At 42.9% G+C, this 19,928-nt stretch overlaps 2 protein-coding genes across 4 annotated transcripts in view; both read left to right on the top strand.

The window, feature by feature from the left end:
* The window catches only part of fam184ab (family with sequence similarity 184 member Ab), a 126,343-nt gene extending 112,543 nt beyond the window's left edge, over positions 1–13,800 (top strand). Inside the window, exons 19-22 of one of the 3 annotated variants that reach the window (XM_040126120.1) lie at positions 2,290–2,407; positions 3,524–3,628; positions 5,651–5,907; positions 12,762–13,800. In XM_040126120.1, coding sequence (XP_039982054.1) covers positions 2,290–2,407; positions 3,524–3,628; positions 5,651–5,907; positions 12,762–12,843 — 562 coding nt within the window. In that variant the 3' untranslated portion in view covers positions 12,844–13,800. Of the gene's footprint in view, positions 1–2,289; positions 2,408–3,523; positions 3,629–4,933; positions 4,987–5,650; positions 5,908–12,761 lie in introns of those variants that run through there. The other 2 variants (XM_040126122.1, XM_040126121.1) reach the window with 2 other exon arrangements.
* A 1,637-nt stretch (positions 13,801–15,437) lies between these two features.
* On the top strand, positions 15,438–16,673 carry ptrhd1 (peptidyl-tRNA hydrolase domain containing 1). Its single transcript, XM_040124611.1, has 2 exons — positions 15,438–15,697; positions 16,361–16,673. Exons 1-2 carry the CDS (start codon positions 15,488–15,490, stop codon positions 16,529–16,531), a joined length of 381 nt encoding a protein of 126 aa, XP_039980545.1. The 5' UTR covers positions 15,438–15,487; the 3' UTR covers positions 16,532–16,673.
* Positions 16,674–19,928: the final 3,255 nt, after the last annotated feature.

Raw genomic sequence — 19,928 nt, 5'->3', positions numbered from 1 at the left:
CGGTGTGACACTGGGGCTTTCTGCTTACTGAAGGTTTGCTGATGCTGTGGCAGTCGGGCAGAAAATAGTCGGACACTAAGCATTGGGCTTCAGCGCGCATCCTACCCAGAGGAAATTCAGCCACAGTTCAACCAGCCAGTATGAAGATACACACACACACACACACACATATATATGAGTATGTTTATATATATACTGTATATACACCTGTCAGTGTAACAACACAGTGCAACAGCACCAAACTACATCCTCCAAGATAACATTACGGTCGAATTAAAACCCTGCCTGAAACGGTTTCAACAAAAACTGAACATTATAGCCTTCATGAAGGTAGGATTAATTGCAGGGCTGTTGTATTCGACTGCATTGGTTATAGCTGGGTGGACGTGATAAACAGGCAACTGAGAGTAAAACGTAGCTCCCACAATTAAAGCTAACATAATCCCCCCTCTCTTTGCTGTAAAACAATTGTTTCTCATCAAACACCGAAACTGCCAAAGCAACCGAAACAATTCAGTTAATTCTGTTTTAAGTAGTTAAATAATTGTTGTACATGCACCGTAGCGTATCTGCCACAATTTAGGCTAAAATGTTCCCTTTTCTTTGGTATGTATCAGTCAGCTTCTGTCAAACACCACCACAGCCCGAGCAGCCAAAGAGACTCTGATGCTTGAGCTACAGAAAATGTTTTACAAACAGGAGGAACATGATAAATCGGCTATCAGAAGTGCACAGAAGGACCAACACGGCGGCAGACCTTATATCTGATCCTGCTGCATATGTGGATGAATCAGTGTCACCGAAAAGAGCTTCAGTGGCTGCTCCCATACAGCAGCGGACATTCCTTTGAGAGACCACAGTTTATCGGGGAGACAAGCTGCTCCGGTACTCGGCCTTTGAGAAAGTGTGAATTCACGCTGTGGCATAAATGTCACAAAGGTACCCTTCAGTGGCTTGTAATGTGGTAGTGTGGGAAGCAAAAGGCTGTTTAGCTCACTGTCACATAAGGCACTGGCGAAACAACAAACAGGCTCATAGCTAAACATGCAGAGAAACCGTGTTTGATCGAAATGAACCACTGTCGTTTTCTGAGGAGGCCTTTCTACAGAGGCTACAGACCTCTACAGGCAGAGAGGGGAAAAAAAACACTTTTAACTGATTGCTTTATGTTTAATTTTTTAAACTGAGCTTCTGATGAAATTTTTGTTTGTTCTCGTTTAATTTAAACTTGTATTTGTGTATCTCAGCGTCATAAATCGTAAAACAGAGGAGTGAATACAACAATTCCTAAAAATAAATCGTCTCTCAAAATCATCGATTTCAGTCAATGATATGATATAAAGTAAGGAGCAACTGATGACCTATATCGCATCTGGTTTAATGGTCACATTTAAAAGACAAATTTCCGAATCAGAGAAAAACATTTCCGTGTGCATTAGTTCTACAAACCATATCCTACTGTTGCCAAATGGAGGCTTTCGAAGGCTTTTTGTTTAATTTTATTACAGTTTCAAACAATTTGTCATTTGCCAGCCAACAGTGCCATTTATGATTGGTTGTTTTTTCTCTTGAAGAATATTTCATTCTGCTCAGCGATCTTGAACATGTGTTCCATTAGGGAAAATGTCACCAGATGTGAAAAGAGGTTTTACATGAGTGGTGTTTCTCTGAAAGCCAGTTGGAAAATAACAAAAATCCATTATAACATTTTTGAGATATAAAACAACCTCCGGGGGACCTGCGCAACTCATTTTTTGATTTCAAATTACAACCTTTTAATAGTTTTTGTGATGAGAAGAGGAGAAGGCAGGGAAGGGAAGGGAAAGTACCGGGTTCAATTACTGTTTTTATTGATCACAAGCTAAAAAGGAAATAAAAGGGAAGGCTAAGAATTACTCATCTTTTTTACTCCTTGCAGTGTAGGCATTTAATTCTCATGACTCATAAATGCTTCTATCTAGTTTACACATGCTATAAAGTGCAAGACCTAATGAGTTTTACCTTGCTGTAATTCCTGCCCTTTATTGGTGTTTAACTGATATTTGTGTTTGCATATTCATACATTTGATACCGATTAAACTGCACACACAACCTGGCTAGATCACATTTCAAAGTAAACAACTGACTTATACAGTCTGTCTACTCAGAAAGAGGTTTGGAGTGATGTCTTACCTTTCCTTTCTTTGACTGTTGTATTTATGTAAGCTGTCTAAGCCTTAACGATGTTCATTGGATCTTTTGTGCAGTATATTTATGTTTTTTTTTATTTTTTTGTGTCCAATGATACAGGCTGGAAGGAACAGAGGAGAAGTTCAGGAACAGGGAGAGTCGCCATGAAGATCTGCAGATCATCGCAGAGCTGAAAGACATGGTCTCTGAGAGAGAATCTCTGGTCAAGAAACTGGTGGTAGGTAGCTGCCAATGAAGTAATAACCAAGAGAAACTACATACAGTATTAAGTGTGAAAAGAAGAATGTTTCTAGATCCCAGATGTGGTGGCACAAGATCATTTTGTTTTTCTCTAAATTAAGCAGATACAAGTTATTGGTTGTGTTTTGTATCCCAAAAAACCTGAATAAATGATACTGAATAACTTATACTCTGTAAATTATTTGACCTGAAGAAAAGATGCTAATGAGAATGAGGCAGGATCCAAGATGTAGCCCTGAGGCACACCACTTTTGATAAAGGTGTTTGCTTAATAATCACTCTACCTGAGAGACGTGATGGGAAACACTCAAGGTTAACACCCGTAATGAGATCAAGGTTGATTACAATGTAGTCATTTCCAACAACTTTTGAATGTGTCTACGTGACTTTTAACTTGTCTAAAGGATAAACTTAGAAATCGGCCCAATTTGTTTATCAAATGTTTGCCTTCAGGGATTTTGCAAGCTATCTTCAAAAATGTGAATGGATTAGTAAGATGGTAAAGGACGACAGCATTTTGTAAAGTTTGTAATTCTAACGTATTTGAAGCTTTATTTAAATACTATTTCTCCATTTCACATCAACATGGCCAGCCTTTTGAAAGTTAGAGACCCAATGTGCTTTACCTCACTGACGCTGTGATTTTCATTGAGTTTGTCAGGGACACAGCTGACAATAACACAAGGTTACTGCAGTTCCACTGCACAAATTACATTATTAAGGTGACTTTATAAATCAGCTTACATTTGTCACGGTGTAGTTCTGTTGCAGTTGAGTCACGAGCATTTGCCTGAGATCCACAGTCTGTTGTCGTTTTGAGGTAAAAGTTGACGGTAGAGTGCTTAAAAGGTAACTTGCAGGTCCAGAATCCAGATGGGAAGTAGAATTTAGACCAAAAGGTTTGTTAAAAATGGTTAAAATTAATGTTTTGAAGCAGCAGCATGAAACTGCAGTGTCAAGTGTGTGTCCCCTAAAAAAAAAAAAAAAAAGAAGTCTGCAGACAGAACATTAAATGTGTGATTTTCAGACTTTTCAGTCACTTGGGTCTTTCACAGCCTTCCAGGCTGTCAGCTAACATAATTTTCTCCTCCAGGACGATAAGAAGTTCTACCAGCTGGAACTCGTCAACAGAGAGACCAACTTCAACAAAGTGTTCAACGCCAGTCCTAACGTAGGAGTTATCAACCCGCTTATCAAGGTAGGCCCGGATATCCTGTAACACACCACACACAGGGGCACTCTGATAAGCCTGTCGTTTTATTTTACTACATAGCAAAGATGATATCCACTCCATCTCATTTCACATCAATCAGTGCTGATCGCTCAGAGGGAAAATCAGCACTGGGGTTTTTAAAAAGGAATACTGGTGCATTGTAACCACCATAAATCATGACCACTGTAATTTTCAAATATTGCTTTAATTGCTGTTGAACAAATAAGACCATTTGAGAGGAGATCGTCAGCCTCTACCAAGGTTGAACTGAGCAGGGAATCCAATGCTCTGTTTTATGCACCCACAACACAAGAGCGAGGTGTTCTGCAGCAAAAGACAGGATTACGATGTTGCACTGCTATAAAGCTAAAACTTTCAGAGGTCATGGCAACGGCAGATGGTAAAAGTGCGATGGAAAAAGTCAGGTTTATTCTTTTCTGTAAAACCAAGGTCATCAAGGACATAGAAGAAGAGGACAGGAAACAGTATGATTAATAGGAAATGTAGTGTGTGTTCTTCTACTGTTAAATAACAGAATCACTGGTATGAGATGGAGGGTAACTGTTGTATCTACCAGGGTTTCATTTGTTTACAGCAATTAAAACAAGACGTCAGAGTTCAAAAAGTTAACTAAAATTCAGTGCACCGCCAAAAACAACACTGTGGTCTCATTTACTTTAACTATGTATGTTTGCTGAAGGGAAATGGCCTTCAACTTTGATGAAAATGACCTAGAGTATACAAATTTGCAAGATTTACACATTGTAGGAACCAAGATTTCATATTCACTGACCATATAAAACTATATCTCAGAACTAAAGGGTACTGCTTTCTTGTAAGTCAGTCAAATTTTAAAACATAATTGCAGAAATGTGTAGTTTGACAAGCTTTAAAGCCCCTAAAAACTTGGTTTTAAATCGGCATTTTTCTGTAGAAATGAAATATTTATGATTAAACTAGCAACAAAGTTACATATTTGAAAAACTATATATTATTAATTATTTATTGATAGTTTAACACAGTTAATTTGCTTCATTAGGACAGTGTGAGTGTGGTTTGATCTGATTTGATTGACAGTGGCCAAACAATCTACCCAAAGTCGAAAGATTTTGAGTCACATGTTGCTAAATCGCGATTGGTCCATAGAAGTATGCGACATCACATCGTTCCGGCTGAGCCCCGCCCACTTCATACCAGTGAAAAAAGAGCACGAAAACCCGGAACCCACAAAAAACACAGAAATCTCTTAAGTGAAATAACCAAGACTGTTGTAACTTTGTGAGAAAATAGTGTTTTCATGCAGGATCTCATCAGTCATAAGAGAGGAAGAAGCTGATTGAGGAAAAAAAAAAAAATCCAGGGCCTTAAAAAACTCCCAGTGCACCTGGATAACATACTTCATTCTTCACAGTACGTCAGAGTGGAATGGTTCCCACTGCATGCTCAATATAACTGCTGACACCATCTCTCGGGCTCTATAACTTCCGGTATTTCTGTTCTCGCTGTTACACGTGTTTCTTTTTCGACATGTCTGTTTATGTGATGTGTGTTCACAGAATTTTGTTTATCATGTGCGTGTCAGTGTGCGAGTGATCCTTCCACCCAGTTCGACTGTTCTTCCTGACTTTTTCTCCAGCTTTCCTTTGCTCTCCAAGCCATTTGTTAGTGTGAGATGTCTCCTGCTTTGACACATCTCTTCTCTCATCTAAATTTCCATTCTGCTCAGAGCGACCGGTGCTTTATGACTGAGACTGAGTGACGCCGGTCTCCAGACTGATCCATTCACTCTGCTTCGATCAGCATTTAAATATGATCAAGTTAGCCCACTGCTCTTGTCCTGTCTCTCACCGGCTGGACTGTTGCGACCTCTAGAGCTCTCCCTGTACTCCATTTGCCCTTTCTTCCCTCCATTTCTTCTTATCTTTTATTATTATTTTGCTTTAAACTTCCCTTTTGCTCCCTTTTTGACCCCCGTGCCCCTCCTTTTTCTTTTTTTTTTCTGTGTAGCAAAAGAAAAAGAATGAGAAAACAGCAGCCAGCAGATTCAGCAGCTCTCCTAATCTCAGGGCTCTGGAGGCAGCAGGTATGGGCGTGGGTGTGGCGGGCACAGGAAGTGGGCAGCCCCCACAGCCCCCACCCCCGCCCCCAGCCCAGCCCAGCCGTCTAGAGCCCATCCCCAACTCCCCCCTCCACCACCTTGAGCTCAACTCCAACAAACCTCTTCCCCCGCCGACCCCTCCCACCGAACCCAAGAAATTCATGAGGTGAGACCTTTTCAGCCCCGAGGGGCAGCAAGCTGGTCAATCCATGCATCAATCATCCAATCACAGGCCTCTGTTTAATTAGAAAATCCTGAGGAGTAAAGAGGTTAAAGCACTTTTACTAGTCAAACCTTGAACTTAGAAGCTACACTGTATTTTAAAATAATGAAAACAGCAGAACTATGTTGTTTCTGGCTTTGTAAAGAAACTTCTAAGTGAAACAATAACTGATGTTTTACATTTTCATCCTTTTCTGCCAAGTCTGGACCTTTCACAAGCCATGAGGAGCATGAAATCATTATCATCACGAGCTGCGGAACATAAAATAAAAGCCTTCACACGCTCTAACGCGGTGGTACTGACCGTTAGCTAAGCCCCACTCCCGGTAACCGGTGTTACACCTGTCAAGCTTTCCGTTCTCACGCGCTATATATTATACAGCTCGCAGTCATCATCAATTTGCGATGGATTTCAGCCAGTTTTGACGGGCGTGTCATTTCCAGCCGAAAAACGTCAGTTTTGCCGGCTGAAACGACAACTGTTGCTAGTAGAATTTGTCAGCTGTAGCTAGCTAGCTAATCAACCAAACGTTTTTCTGCCTGAGTTGGTTGAAAATGTTGCCTCTGACTGACTCTTTTATGTTTCGTTGTAAAACAGCAACCTTGTAAAGGGGTCTTAAAAACGCACTTGATAGCCACGTATACAGCATGATGCCGCGCTAAAAGACTGAGGCTAAAGCTGAATGTCCCAGGCAAACAGTTAGCACACACCCCCCCCCCCAGTTAGTGATTACCGTGTAGAGCTAGTTAGTCCTGCTACTACAAGTATGATAAGGAAAAATGTAAGATTAGACTGTAATTTTTTCTAGCAGCTGAGCTCTAATTAACTTACATACTTTGACAAGCAAGACAGAGGTGAGATTTATGCTTTACTGTTCAATTTTCCTACAGTATGTTTCGCTTTAATTTTTGACAAGGAACAGGCTTGTCGGACGGAAGGCTAACGGATGTGTTGGGCAAATGTAAAGCTGCCTCGGGTGACTAATTGAGCTGGGCTTGCCGGAGTGTTAACAACCCTAAATGCAGTGAAGCAGGAAAGAGCCGCTAACGTTAGCAAAACTCTGATATAGTAGCATCTGAGGCCGGCTCCCACATAGTAGGAAAGACTTTATAGTGGGCTGGTCATTAACGGGCCTTTTTTTTTTTTTTTTTTAACATTACATGTAACCCCAAAAAATGATATAGTATAAAATCCCCCTGGCCTTGGAAGTAAAGCTGCCTTTATACTTTAGGTAGTAAACAAGTTAGCCAGACATGCTAACATCTGCAGCTTACGTTAGAGCAGACAAACGCACTGTTTAATTGATTTAACACTTTGTAGCGTTTGTATTTTAGATTTTATTTTGGGTTAAAAAAAAAAAAAAATGAAAGCACCATCCAAACTCTTGAAGTATGAAGTGTGGCTCTTACTTATCGCCCTTATATTAGCTCTAACATGCAGAGAAATCCAAAGCTTGACGGGTCTGCTGTGTTTGCTTATGGTTGCAAAACTGTACGATTGCTGCTCGGGGGAGGGATTTAGCAAATGGTCAGTTAAAAAAAATCCTGGTAGACGATGTTCGCCGCCTGACTGGCCCTGAGGTCTACACTGCATACAACAGTGACTTATCCTCAGCTGAGCTATGAAGGGCGTGACCGCGTTTTCCTGCTGTACCCCCCGAGACGTCAGCGGCACCGCGGCTCTTTAAACGGAAGCGATAAACATTTAGAAATGAACATTTTAACCTTGGACATTAACACAAGAGTTCCACACGCGACAGAAGCTTCAAAGAATGGCTTTGGAATGCAAAAGGGGCATGTTTTTAATTTTTTTAATTTGTACTTTCCACAGTTGTGTGTCTGTCAGTCTGAACGTGTTAACAGTGTGCACGCTGTTCCGCTTTTCTGTTTTAGGAAGTTATACGAGTGGCTGTTGATACTTGTTGCAGCTGTTTTGTCGTTGCACTGCGTCGATCCTCATCTTCCATCTGAATTTCAGCATGTTGCACACGCCGCACTTCTCCTCCCCGCCTCCAAATGGGATGGATTATTTTTGTACAGAGCGAAGGAACTGTTATAGTAATGAAGTAGATATTGTCTTTTGCTATCATGGACAGTCCTCTCTCTGTGTGTGGTGGTGTCTTATTTCCTAAAACAGCTTTGATGACTCAACTCCAATAAAGGCTTCTGTGATGTGGTCCCTGTGGTGTGAGCCGATATGATGATAAATGATCTAACATGCTTCTCACATGCGTAGCTACATGCAGTGTGTGTATTTGCATGCCAAGAAGTGTGTTTTTAAGCACTGCCATTTAGGTTTGTAGCATGTGTGAGTGTACGGCGGGGTGTGGGCATGTTCTGGATATTTTTTTTGTTTTAATCCATTCTGCTGCATGTGTTGCTGGTGTTTACGTAAAGAATGAGATGGGATGCCTGCTCTGCAAAAGCTTGGGACAAACCTCTTTCATCGTGGGACCCAACTTTTGCTATTACAAAATGCACACACACGCGCACACACACACACAAATTCTAACGTTCTTAAAGGTGATCCCTGGTTTTCTGAAAGAAAAAAACAAAAACACACAGTAATGCACCTCGTTGCCATCGGCAGGAAGGCGGGAGCACTACACTCACACACAGCGGAGCCAAGCAATGACAGTATGAGGTCAGATATTACAGACCCGCTTTGAAATGTTTTCCGACTCTGTTAAATGATTCATCCCCCCTCTCCGCACACACTCTTTGTTCTTGACAAACATGTCCAGTTAGACTGATCGCTCTGCCCCGACGGTAGCCCCCTAACAGCTGAGCGATCAGCAGTTTTGTTTTTTTTTTAAATCTGACCCTCTTTAAAACATTGTTTCTTAAAGTCTTCATCTCTTAAACCCTGAAAAAAAGCTTTCATCAGATGACAAAGCGGGAGGGTGCAGCCTAACGCTGAACGCCAGCGTGACTACAGGCGTCCAGATCGTTAATGACAGCCCTCCTTTTAGTTGATACTGGGGCAATTAGGCCTGATGGGAATGTGAGTCAATGAGAGAGGCTTGTGGCACGAATTGTTTGAAACAGCTTGTCGTGGTGCTGAATAGAGGCACAGCTGGGGACTCATTTTGGTCACTAATGTAGAGCAAACTGAGATGAAGGCTTTTTTACTGACAAGGTAGATACTATGGTAAGAAAACACTAGTTTTACAGGCCTTGTTTTCCAGTGAATCGGATCACAACATACGGGATGTGTAGGACCTCTAAGAGTTTTTTCCGCATTCGTGCTACTAACAATCTCATCACCTGTGGACATGTTGTCACTTTTAGTAGGAACTGAAATCTGTCTGCCGCACAGTCAGGTATCGAAAGTTGGCGTTTAATCCTCGGTCAGGCTTGTTTACTCATTTCTTTTATCAGATATTCCTTTATTTAAATTAAAAGTGTGCAAATTTTAGACTATATTATAGAGAAGTTTTTATAGAGTAATTTTGTCTACTGCTTGTTTTCGGTACTGTTACCAAAACCCAGTAATCATATTGGCTGGTACTGAAATAAAGCGATACCCATCAAAAAAAAAAAAAAAAGAATAGAAGAAGAAGAACTTGTTGTGGCCAAAAAGCTAAATTCTCAGTGTAGATTAAATGGGGATGTCAGTTTCGTGTAGTGAATTGATCACATACATTAAAGATAAAACAAAAATATCCTATAAGTCTGGAGCTAGCAGTGACTACTTTCGGCCACGTTCGGCTAAAAACCAGAAATAAAGTGAAGATAAATATGTGGCTCCTCACCCGAAATAAAGACAGAGACATGGCAGCAAGTTTGGCCGCAGCTTTATAAATGCGCCTAAGAAACAGCTGGAAACACCGCAAACTTTTTACCACTTAATTACTTCATTTACGCAGGACAATGCACATCTGCCAGAATCTTTCAGTGTGGTGTGTTTCTATGCTGTGTTGGCATGAAGCACCGGAGTGGATGTTCACCTAGATACAGTATGACGGAAGTTGTCTGGGATTTGACCACTTAACCAATATGGTGACCAGAAGAACAACAGTGTGTGTATTCCCCCTTTCCTTCTGCATTTCCTTCTTGTGGACAGCTTGTAATCCAAACCTGAACTGTCTGCGTGTGAGCTACCTATAGTTAGATTTAAAAATCAAACCAGATCGGGTGAATTTATTTAAACCACGTCTTCACGGATCAGTCAGTCAGCTGACAGGCCAAATACCGATGTAGGCAGAGTGCAATGTTGTTACTTAATAGTAGATAAAAACCGCAAGTGTACAGTGGTGTTTGTTTCATATAGGAATGTTGGATGTAAAGTGATGTGTATATTACAGTTTATGTTTTTATAGACTTAAAACAGATGCTTTGAGTCTGAACTGTGACCATAGTCAGTGTAAATAAGATCTATTTATCAGGCTGAACAAATAGATTGGAAGAATATAAACAAATGTAAAATATAAGGCCTTTTGAGAAGTAATTGACTACCTGAAGCACAGAAAATTAAAAAAAAACAAACAAAAAAACAAAAACAAATTACCCCCCAAAATTTAAATATTACCCCGGTGGTTATTGGCCTGTTTGTTTAAGAAGTAGCCCATTAAGAAAGCAGAAGTGACTGCAGCAGTTGTTTGTTTTGATAGATGCACTCGCTCAACCTAATTAGTTCAAACTTTGGGAAACAACATGTTTCCCCCCCGAGGATATGAGTCAGTAAAAAGCTACAGATTCATCTCGTCATGCGGCGCACATTTCACTGATTATTGACAAAAAAAAAAAAAAAACATTCAATAGCTGTAGGCTGTAAGGTTAGATACAGATACCGTATCTCACACACACACACTCACACACACACTCATCCTTCAAACACAGATAAAAGCCCATTACATGCTAATACGAAAAACACAGCACATCAGACTCTTATAATGTCAGATGATACGTGCTGCACTCACACGAGATGAGTCAAAAATACAACTACAAAATTCCTTGAGCAAACACATGTGCGGTATAAATGCAAAGCTGAGCTCATCCTTTCATTGGAAACAGGACTTAATAGGTCCACTTACCGCTTTTTTTTTTGGGGGGGGGGGGGCTTTTAACCGCATCTCAAGGTCTTACTCTGCAGATGGAGTTTGAAACTTTAGGTGAAACTCTGTACGCTTTGGCAGATCATGAGAAGTGGTTGAAAGCTCCAAAAAAAGCTAGTAAGTGGTCCCTGATTGGATTTTGTTTTTGGTTTTTGGTTTTTTTTAAATTCTCAGCAGATTATTTTTGGTGTAAATAATAAATTTAAGAATATTCAAAAAAAGTCAGTATGCGTTCTAAAAATAAAAGTTTCAATGACGCGTCTGCTCATGTGCAGTCGGTAAAGTACACCGTGTATAGTGCATTAAGTACCACATGTATGTAGTACACAAAGCTGGATTACCAGGCAAGACCAACCCCAGGACCCCAGACCTCCAGGGGCCCCAGAAACCCCTGGGGTCTCTGTGTGTCAGTTGCTTCTTGATAGTTAGATTTCTTGCAAGTTTATAAGTGCGGTGTCAACTGGGGCCTGCGTTGGCACAAATGTGTGACAGTTGAGTTTCACGGAAATACCACAAACCACCGGACCCCGACAATGACTTTGCTGCCCCCCTATGGACGGAAGAGTGGTCTACATATTCAGATACCTTTAAACCCTCGGACTGGTGTCTGTTGGTAGTTGTACTGCGGCTCTTTGTGCAAGGCCTAAATCAAATCCATAAACTGGGAAAACGGCACCGCCAGCACGGAGGGAGATGTGGTCCGGTGTGGGGCTGCAGCCAGTAGCGGCGGAGAACAAGGGACTGTGTCTGAGATGGAAAAAATACGTGCTTTTCTGCTGCCTATGAAAGTTTAAGGACCAAACACACAGAAGGGATAAAAGATGACCAGACACCACTGGTGGAAGAGCTACTCGGATCCTTTACCCAAGCAAAAGTAGAAATACCGCAATGTGAAAAATACTTCATTACAAGTAGAAGTCCTGCATTCAAAAGGTCACTGGAGTAAAAGTACAGTGTTGTCAGCTGAATGCGCTGAAAGCATCAAAAGTAAAAGTACTTGTTATGCAGGAAAATGGCCTTTTATGTTGTTGTACTACACATATTATAGAAGCTCCTATCTCATTAAGACGTCTCTGTATATAACCAGGTCCTTAAAACCTTATTTACCTAAAACAAGTGAAAAGTACCACATTCAACCTGTTGTTTTAAATCCGTTTGTTTAAAGAATGACCTGGAAAGCAGCGTCTTTGTTTCAGAAAAGTACTTGAAACAAGGGGGTCGGCATTGAAAATAGGTTGGACCGTAGGGTCACACCAATGTATTCACCTTTTTGTCTTAGGACTTGGGAACAACGCATAGTATTTTTTGAGAATCGGATCGTCCCGTTGTGGGTGAAAGTCTTACACTGTAAAGTAACTTGTGACGACATCTGCCTAATAAATGTAGGGGCGTAAAAAGTATAACATTTGCCTGTGAAATGTAGTGAAGTGGAAATATGAAGTAGCATAAAAATAAAAATACTCTACCAAAGGACAAATGCCTCAAAATTGTGCTTAAGTGCAGTAATTGATTAAATGTACCTAGTTACTTTTCATCACTGCCAGACATTGCACTTATGTTTCAAACTAAGTTTGATGGATGAAACTGTGGATTATTCCCTGACTTTTCTTTTTTTTTTCCTCTCTCTCTCTCTCTCTCACTTTGATTTTATTGGTTTGTTTTGTTTTTTTGTGTTTTTTTGTTTTTTTTTGTTTGTTTGTTTTGTTTTTCGTCGCGGCGGCTTTGCGCTCCCGCCCCGAAGCCCTCCTGAAACGAAGGACTCCACCATCGACTCCCCGGACGCCCAGCGCCAGGAGTGGTTCGCTCAATACTTTTCCTTTTGATTGACCACAAAACCTGCAAAACACAAGGATTCAGCATGTCGACCGAACTTAAAAAAAAAAACTAAAAAAAACAACAACAAAAAAAAAAAAAACCCAAACAAATTAAAAAAAAAAAAAACACAGGAAAAAAAAAGAGAAAAAAAATGTTCAAACTATTTGTTCTTTATTGTCATTGGTAGGTTTGGGGATCAGTTCACTTTAGATTCAGTCAACTGAAACTGTAATTCATGGTTTGAGAATTCATTCTCGTTGATCTGTCCATGAAACGCACAGAACTTGATGTCATTAATTTTCACTTTTCGTCAAAATGTAATGATTATCCACTTCCTGCCGTTGGCTGAGGGGAAACTGAATTGAGCCCGATCCTGACTGCCAAGCGTCACCGCTCTCCGATCCGATTCGACTGCCCGGTTATCTCTGGTCGTTTCACTGTGGACGAGCTCCTCTCTTAGTGCAGTGACGACGATCATCGGTATGTTTGATGTTCATTTGATTTCTTTACTTCTCGACTTATTTTGCGGTTTCTCGGAACTAGAAAAAAAAAAATGAGTGGTGCATTATCATGCTGCTAATTGCCATCGTTGGACTACAGCAAGAAATATATATATATAAAGAAATATACGGTAGGTTATTGTGCTCTCTCTGTACGTGGGCCCACTGCATACGGCATCTTAGACTAGGAGGGCTGATCTAAGACCAGTTTGCCTCCTCATTTATGGTGACATTTAGGTTGGACCTGATCCTGGATCAGTTACACTTCTCCGGTACGCATCCATGAATACAGGCTCTGATTTTAGGACGGCACCGTCGCGGCAAGTTTGTTACAGCTGCCTAGAAGTTTCAGCAGATTTTGGTAGAATATTAAAACCTGTTTGTATGGTTGTCTGTCTCCACACAGATAAAATGATGTCTCACCAATTTTAAAAACAAAAATAGCATATTTTATATTTATATTATAATGTGTATGCTTAATAAATAATTATTGTGACATTTACTCGTGTGTTTGCTTGTCATTTATTTGAACGAACTGGGGAATTACATTTCATTTTATTTCAAATTTTTTGAGATAATAAAAAGATTATTCAGGATTTTTTTTTTTTTTTAAGAGTTGTAAGATTATGGAGGTTCATTAAGGATTAAATAATTGGGTTTTAACTGGAGCTGCAGTGATCAGTCAATTCACCGGTGAGTCGATTGACAGAAAGTTCATCGGCGACTGTTTTGATTATTGCTTTAGTCACTTTTCAAGCAACAACTCCAAACATTTGCGGGTTAAAGCTTCACAAATGCGGTGATTCGATGCTTTTCTTTGTCAAATCTGATTGTGAACGAAAGATTTGGGGGTTTCGGACTGTTGTGTAGAACAACACAAGCAATTCAGACACATCGCCTTGGGCTCTGGGAAATTACAGACACCTTTCACCACTTTCTGTCCGTTTACAGTCATAGCGATCAATTGAGAAAATAACCTGAAAATTAATCGATAATGCAAATGATTGTTGGTTGCCGTTTCAACTGCAAATTTGATGCAGACCCCGCTTTTAAATGTTAAGTGCGCAGCCACTTTGAATCAGTCTTTCTCTATTCTCTCAGAGTAGAACAGATACTGTGAGACGATGCTTGTTAATGGGCTTCTATGGGAAAATTCAAGCATTTTAGGCAAATAAAAAAGCTAGTGATACACAGGGAAGTAACCTGACATTTGTTACAAGGCGCCAACGGGGTTGGAAATTCACTTTTCTGGTCAAATCCAGTGAATTTGTACTGTTTTTAGTAGAGGTTCGAAATCCCAGGCATGTTCAGATGTGGTCCTACGTGTCATGAACACACAACTATTTCGTCGGTGCGCGTGCTCAAAACTTGTACATATCTTCCTCCCCAACGCTCTCAAATCTTGACTGACAAAAGCTTGGATTTCAAATAAAAATATATAGTTTAATGCAGACGTGATTGTTTCTGCAGAGAAAACACAAAGAGGAAAAATGCTTTCAAAAGAAAATCTCAAAAAGACAAGACAGCAATTGATCGGGAGCGACAGCAGCACCACCGACAGGTGTCTAGACTTCAAAAATAAGAGAAAAGAAAACATAAGTGAAGTATAGCAAACGATGAGGAGGAGGAGGGGGAACAAGAGGAAGAGGAGGAGGAGGGAAGAAGAGAGAGGCAATGAAGCGATTTCCACTCAGCGGCATGATGTGCTTTACCCATCCGTTCAGAAACTTTTAAAAGTGAAAGGCTGACTTCTCCCCTAATGGGGCTTATCTGCATGGGTGAACGTCCCACGTCTCTCAGACTACCTCAGGAGCAGGGACGTGAGGTGGGTTCTGAAGGTGGGTTCTGAGGTGGGAACGGTCGAACCCACGTCACATATACAGACCGGAGCGGTTCCCCTCATTCTCAAGCTCAACGTTTTTTAACAGAACATGTGCTCAAAACTCACGGGACATTAGTTTTGCTCGGGATTGAAGAACATTTTGTCCCTTTGCCGGTTCCACAGACAGGTTGACCTTAGGTTTTACCGTGAACCTTTAAAAGCAACCGCCAGATGGCGATGTCGCCTCTGGGTATCTCCACGTGATCAGCGACACAGCGGCTGACCCGGAAAATAAACAAACCCAGAATCCCTTCCGGTGCAGGCTAGAGAATGGCGGCCTCGGGAGCCGGCTCTCCGGGCCGGCTGGTCCAGTATGTTGTCGTCAGGTCGGATCTGGTTCACAAGCTGTCCTGGCCCCTGGGGGCCGTGATAACGCAGGCTTGTCACGCCGCCACCGCCGCCATCCACCTGCACTACTCCGACCCGGACACACAGCAGTACCTGGCAGAGCTGGACTCCATGCATAAAGTGGTGCTTGGGGTAAGCGCGACACGCCACGCCAGACTTCATTCAAATAGCTGTCATTTTAGTTCCTAGGTCGTCACCAGACACACAACGGTTGTACCTTTCAATTAATAGGAAATGACACCGTGTCCTGGCTACCTGTATAATTCGGCAACACTTATTTACTATATAGTGTAACTTTTCAACCGGTTAGCGCCAGCTATCCTCCTTCACCTTTGCGTGTGTAGCTAATGGGCTAACAGGTGCTAGATGGTAGGGATCAGGAGTGAAGCCATTCTTAAAAAACTCACTTGAGAAAAGTTTAGTTGGGCGTTTCAGATTAGTGCCGAATTGAAAAATTACATCTACAGATTATAAAACGGTGGTGAATGGTGTTCTAGCAGCGACATCTTTGTTCTGCTGTGCTAGTCATTTTTTAAAAAGACAACATTTCATATGGAGTTTCGTTCTGACAAATTATTTTTCCTATGAAAAAAAATTCCTCCTACTTCCGGTGACTAAACTGAACTCCTGCTACAGGATGTAGCTTCTCAGCACTAAAATAACAAATAATATAAGTATTTTCTCATGTGGGTTCCTGGAATAAAATCTGAAGTAATGGTACCTGTATATCATGCAAATTCCTTAATATCTCGGCTGAATCGTGTGTGTCTGTGTGTGTGTGTCTTCTGTCCCCAGGCTCCAGACGAGGCCGCCCTCTCAGGTCTGTCGGAGAAGCTGACTCAGGCCGGTGTGTCCCACAAGCTTTGGGTCGAACAGCCGGAGAACATCCCCACGTGCCTGGCGCTGAAGCCGTGCCCGAAAGAGGCTGTCCAGCCGCTGCTGCGCAAGTTCAAGCTCTTCAAGTGACCTGCCCTGGGAAGAGACCGCGTCCGCTTTAGGGGGGAGGCCTCGGAGTTCCGTCTACGAGATGGGCCGTGGGCAATCGCATCATCTGTCTGTCCATGCATCAAAGCAGCTGTAATCTACGAGATTAAAAGCGGGAAATACGCTTCTTCCTCTTCTTCTTTTTTTGTGAATCTCGATTAATTTGTTCAAACGTTGCAAAAGCAGAAAAGATGCCCACTGTTCTGTGGTCGCGGTTTTACGCAGTGTATCGTTGCCACAGCGTGTTAATACAACTCAGTACGTTACTTGTACGAACATGTAACCGCCACCCAATCGTGTGCATAAGGGTTTGAATCCAAGTCACGGCGCCAGATCTGCGCTGGGGGGCTGAAACCGGTCCTCCTCGTCCTGTCGTGCCGCTGCACTGGGTCGCGAGTAGATGCTGTGCGCGTGGGCGTTACGCACGCTCGTCCCCCCGGGTCACGCATGTGGCTCTCGGGTTACGTGGCTCGACTCCGCTAGCACGGCGCCCCCGGCGCGCTCCATCAGTCACCGCTGAACCGCCAGACCCAGCTCGCGAGGCTTTAGACCAGTTATTTTGTGTTTCGTCTCCACTGGATTTTCAGCGGCAGGGCGATAAACGAAGACCGAGGACCCACAGAAATCGGAAGTTCGCGGGGCCAAACCTGAGCCATTAGTGCGGGAATCTAAAGTCCCGTGTTGCAACTAAGAACCAAGTTGCATGTTTATGAAATTACTTCCGCGGCTTGTTTGAGCAGAGTCAGATGCAGTTAACTTCAAGTGGTCTTGGTTGAAGTCTCCTGTTGTTCCAAATTGCAGACATTGGCTCCGTGGTTTGTCGACAGTGGTCCCGGGCTCAGGTCTGGTCGCCGGCCACGCAGGTCACGCAGTCTGCTGCAACTTCACGTCAGACCTCTTTGACCGCTCGGCCTCGACCTCGGCGGAGTTCTTTACGCTTCTGCCTGAAAAATAAAATAAAATAAAATAAAAAACACAATTAAAACACAAAGGCCTCTTTAGAATTCATTGCAACGTGGTCTAAGATTCATTGTTTAGGGGGACAGTAGAGAGGATGTGCTTCGTGTGTGTGTGTGTGTGTGTGTGTGTGTGTGTGTGTGTGTCCTTTCCTAAATGTGACGCCTTATACTGTGCGCGACAAATGTACGCTAATGTACAACTAAAACGCATCTGACTCGCGCCCTCTAATCCCGTACGGTGGCCGGGGAGTTGCGAATATGTTCTTGCTGATAACCTGTTTCCCCGCAGGTCACCGGTCATTCGGTCGGGGAGCGGGCGGGACGTGTCATCGGGGAAGGGGAGCCCACGTGTGAGGCGTTGCGGGTGTGTAACCGACAAAAAAAAAAGAAAAGAAGTGTGGGACAATGTGACCGGGACGCACGTCTGTGGTGGTTAACCCGCGGCTCTCACTTTTCCTTACACGTGGCTCTGTACATGGGTCTAGATCAATCTGATCCTGATTATTTCTCTTGGTCTTAATCTCCAATTTCCTTTTTTTTTTTTTTTTTCTTCTCAGCACAGAATCCGGGATCCCGGACCTTGTGGTGCACCACCAACTTAGCTTCGCCCAAGATACGTAGTATTAACTCCAGCCGCGTGGGAAAGCCCCGTCTGTCGGACGCACACACTTGATTCACTCAACGGCCGACGTGTCGGTCCGGCGTCTTCCTAGGTGTTGACACGGGGGGGGGGTTAAAACCGACAGTCCTGTACAGACGTGGGGCTGCAACTAACGGTCATTTTCGGTATCAGTGAGACATAAAGTAAAGCCGAACAACCGAGGAGCTGGAGCGAGGGGGGGGGGGCGTTTGTCATTCTCTGCTTGAAAAATGACTCAAAACAGTTAATCAATTATTAAAAATGGCCGCTGATTGATCCCCCTGTCAGTCGACCGATGATTCAGACTTCCACTCAGGAGCAAACCAAACGTCCACAGACAAAAAACAAAACAAGCGACACGATCTCTGAGAGTGGCTGCGGAGACTCTCAAGAAAAAAAAGGCCCCCGTTGCTCCCCGGCTGCTCCGTTTGCACAAGCTTTCCTATTTCATATAAATAACCAAATCAATAACAAATGAGGACCACGTTTTTCTCTGCGCGCGTTTTCTGGCCGGCTGCAGCGGGACGTATTGGCACCGCCGCTGCATTTCCAGGCTGCACCGCTTCACGGGTTGTTGGGTTTGTAGGAAGCCATTTGTCTCAATGGCCGACGTCGCTTCTCCCACTGTCCTCTATGGCCTGAGTGTTGTTGTTTTTTTTAAGTTATTTTCTTCACTGAGGAGATGTTAGGGCTCAATGATCCGTACTTTTGGAGTCCGCCTCCTCGACCGACAGGCATCGCCCCCCCCCCATGAAAATGTTCGGGGACCAGGTCAACTGAGGGCACATGGGGGGGGGGGGGGCAGTAAATAAATCATAGCCGATTTGCATATTGTGCACGAGATGGGCCCGTAGTGAATCTGGGCAGTCGCCGAAATGGTTTTTTGAAATGGGACACCGTGTGTGACGTCTTATTTTTATTTATGATTTTTATTTTTTTTTATTTTTTTAGATTTTTACGTCCCTTTTCGGGCGCGATACAAGGAGCTGCTCGCCAACAAATACTGAAAAAAGCCAAAAAGAAAACAATAAAACAGAAACAAAACAAAACAATAATAATATATCAGCTCCAACGGCCACAGCTCCCGCGAGCCATGTCCTTGAACTCGTAACTAAGACCACGGGCTCTAAAGGAACGTAAGGGACCAATCACTGTGGGGGACACAACTGGAGAACCTCTCGGGTACGTCCCAGAATGTCTCCCAAAGGGACCCCCCCGTCCCGTCCCGTCCCGTCCCGTACGCATGTCATTCCATCACAGTATTCCGGGCGCAACGCACACGGGAGGCGGCCCGGAGCAGTAGATGGAGGATATTTAACAGCGCGGAGACGCGCAGCCGAGGAGATGTGCTAGAAAAACAAAAAACAGCTGTTTCGGGTCTACGGGGGCAACAGGGGGCACAGAAGCAGCGAGCACCCCGGGGGAGAGGCGCTGCTCACAATCTCCGCACTCCGACAGATGGAAAAAATAAAACCCCATGAAAGTCTCCAAAACATTGTTTCCTTACCACTGATCAATATTTTCTTCCACGAGCAATGGATCAAATGACCTTGTGTAACGTGAGAGGCGTTGCTCGGGGGCGGGGGCGGGTCGACCCGCGAGGAACCAGCACCCGGTTCTGCAGCTCATTAAAAAATCCACTAGGATGTGCGTTGGAAACGGAGCCGAGCAGCTCATCCTTTTCATTTGTGGAGGCGGAAACAGCCGGCGGCTAAACCCGATATACATTTGATCAACTAATTATCATTATCATTATTTTATTTTATTTTATTTTATTTTT

This window comes from Xiphias gladius, chromosome 4 (assembly GCF_016859285.1).
Source record: "Xiphias gladius isolate SHS-SW01 ecotype Sanya breed wild chromosome 4, ASM1685928v1, whole genome shotgun sequence".
Classification (NCBI taxonomy): domain Eukaryota; kingdom Metazoa; phylum Chordata; class Actinopteri; order Istiophoriformes; family Xiphiidae; genus Xiphias; species Xiphias gladius.
Note: the sequence above shows the minus strand (reverse complement) of the source record. Positions and strands in the feature narration are given on the sequence as shown.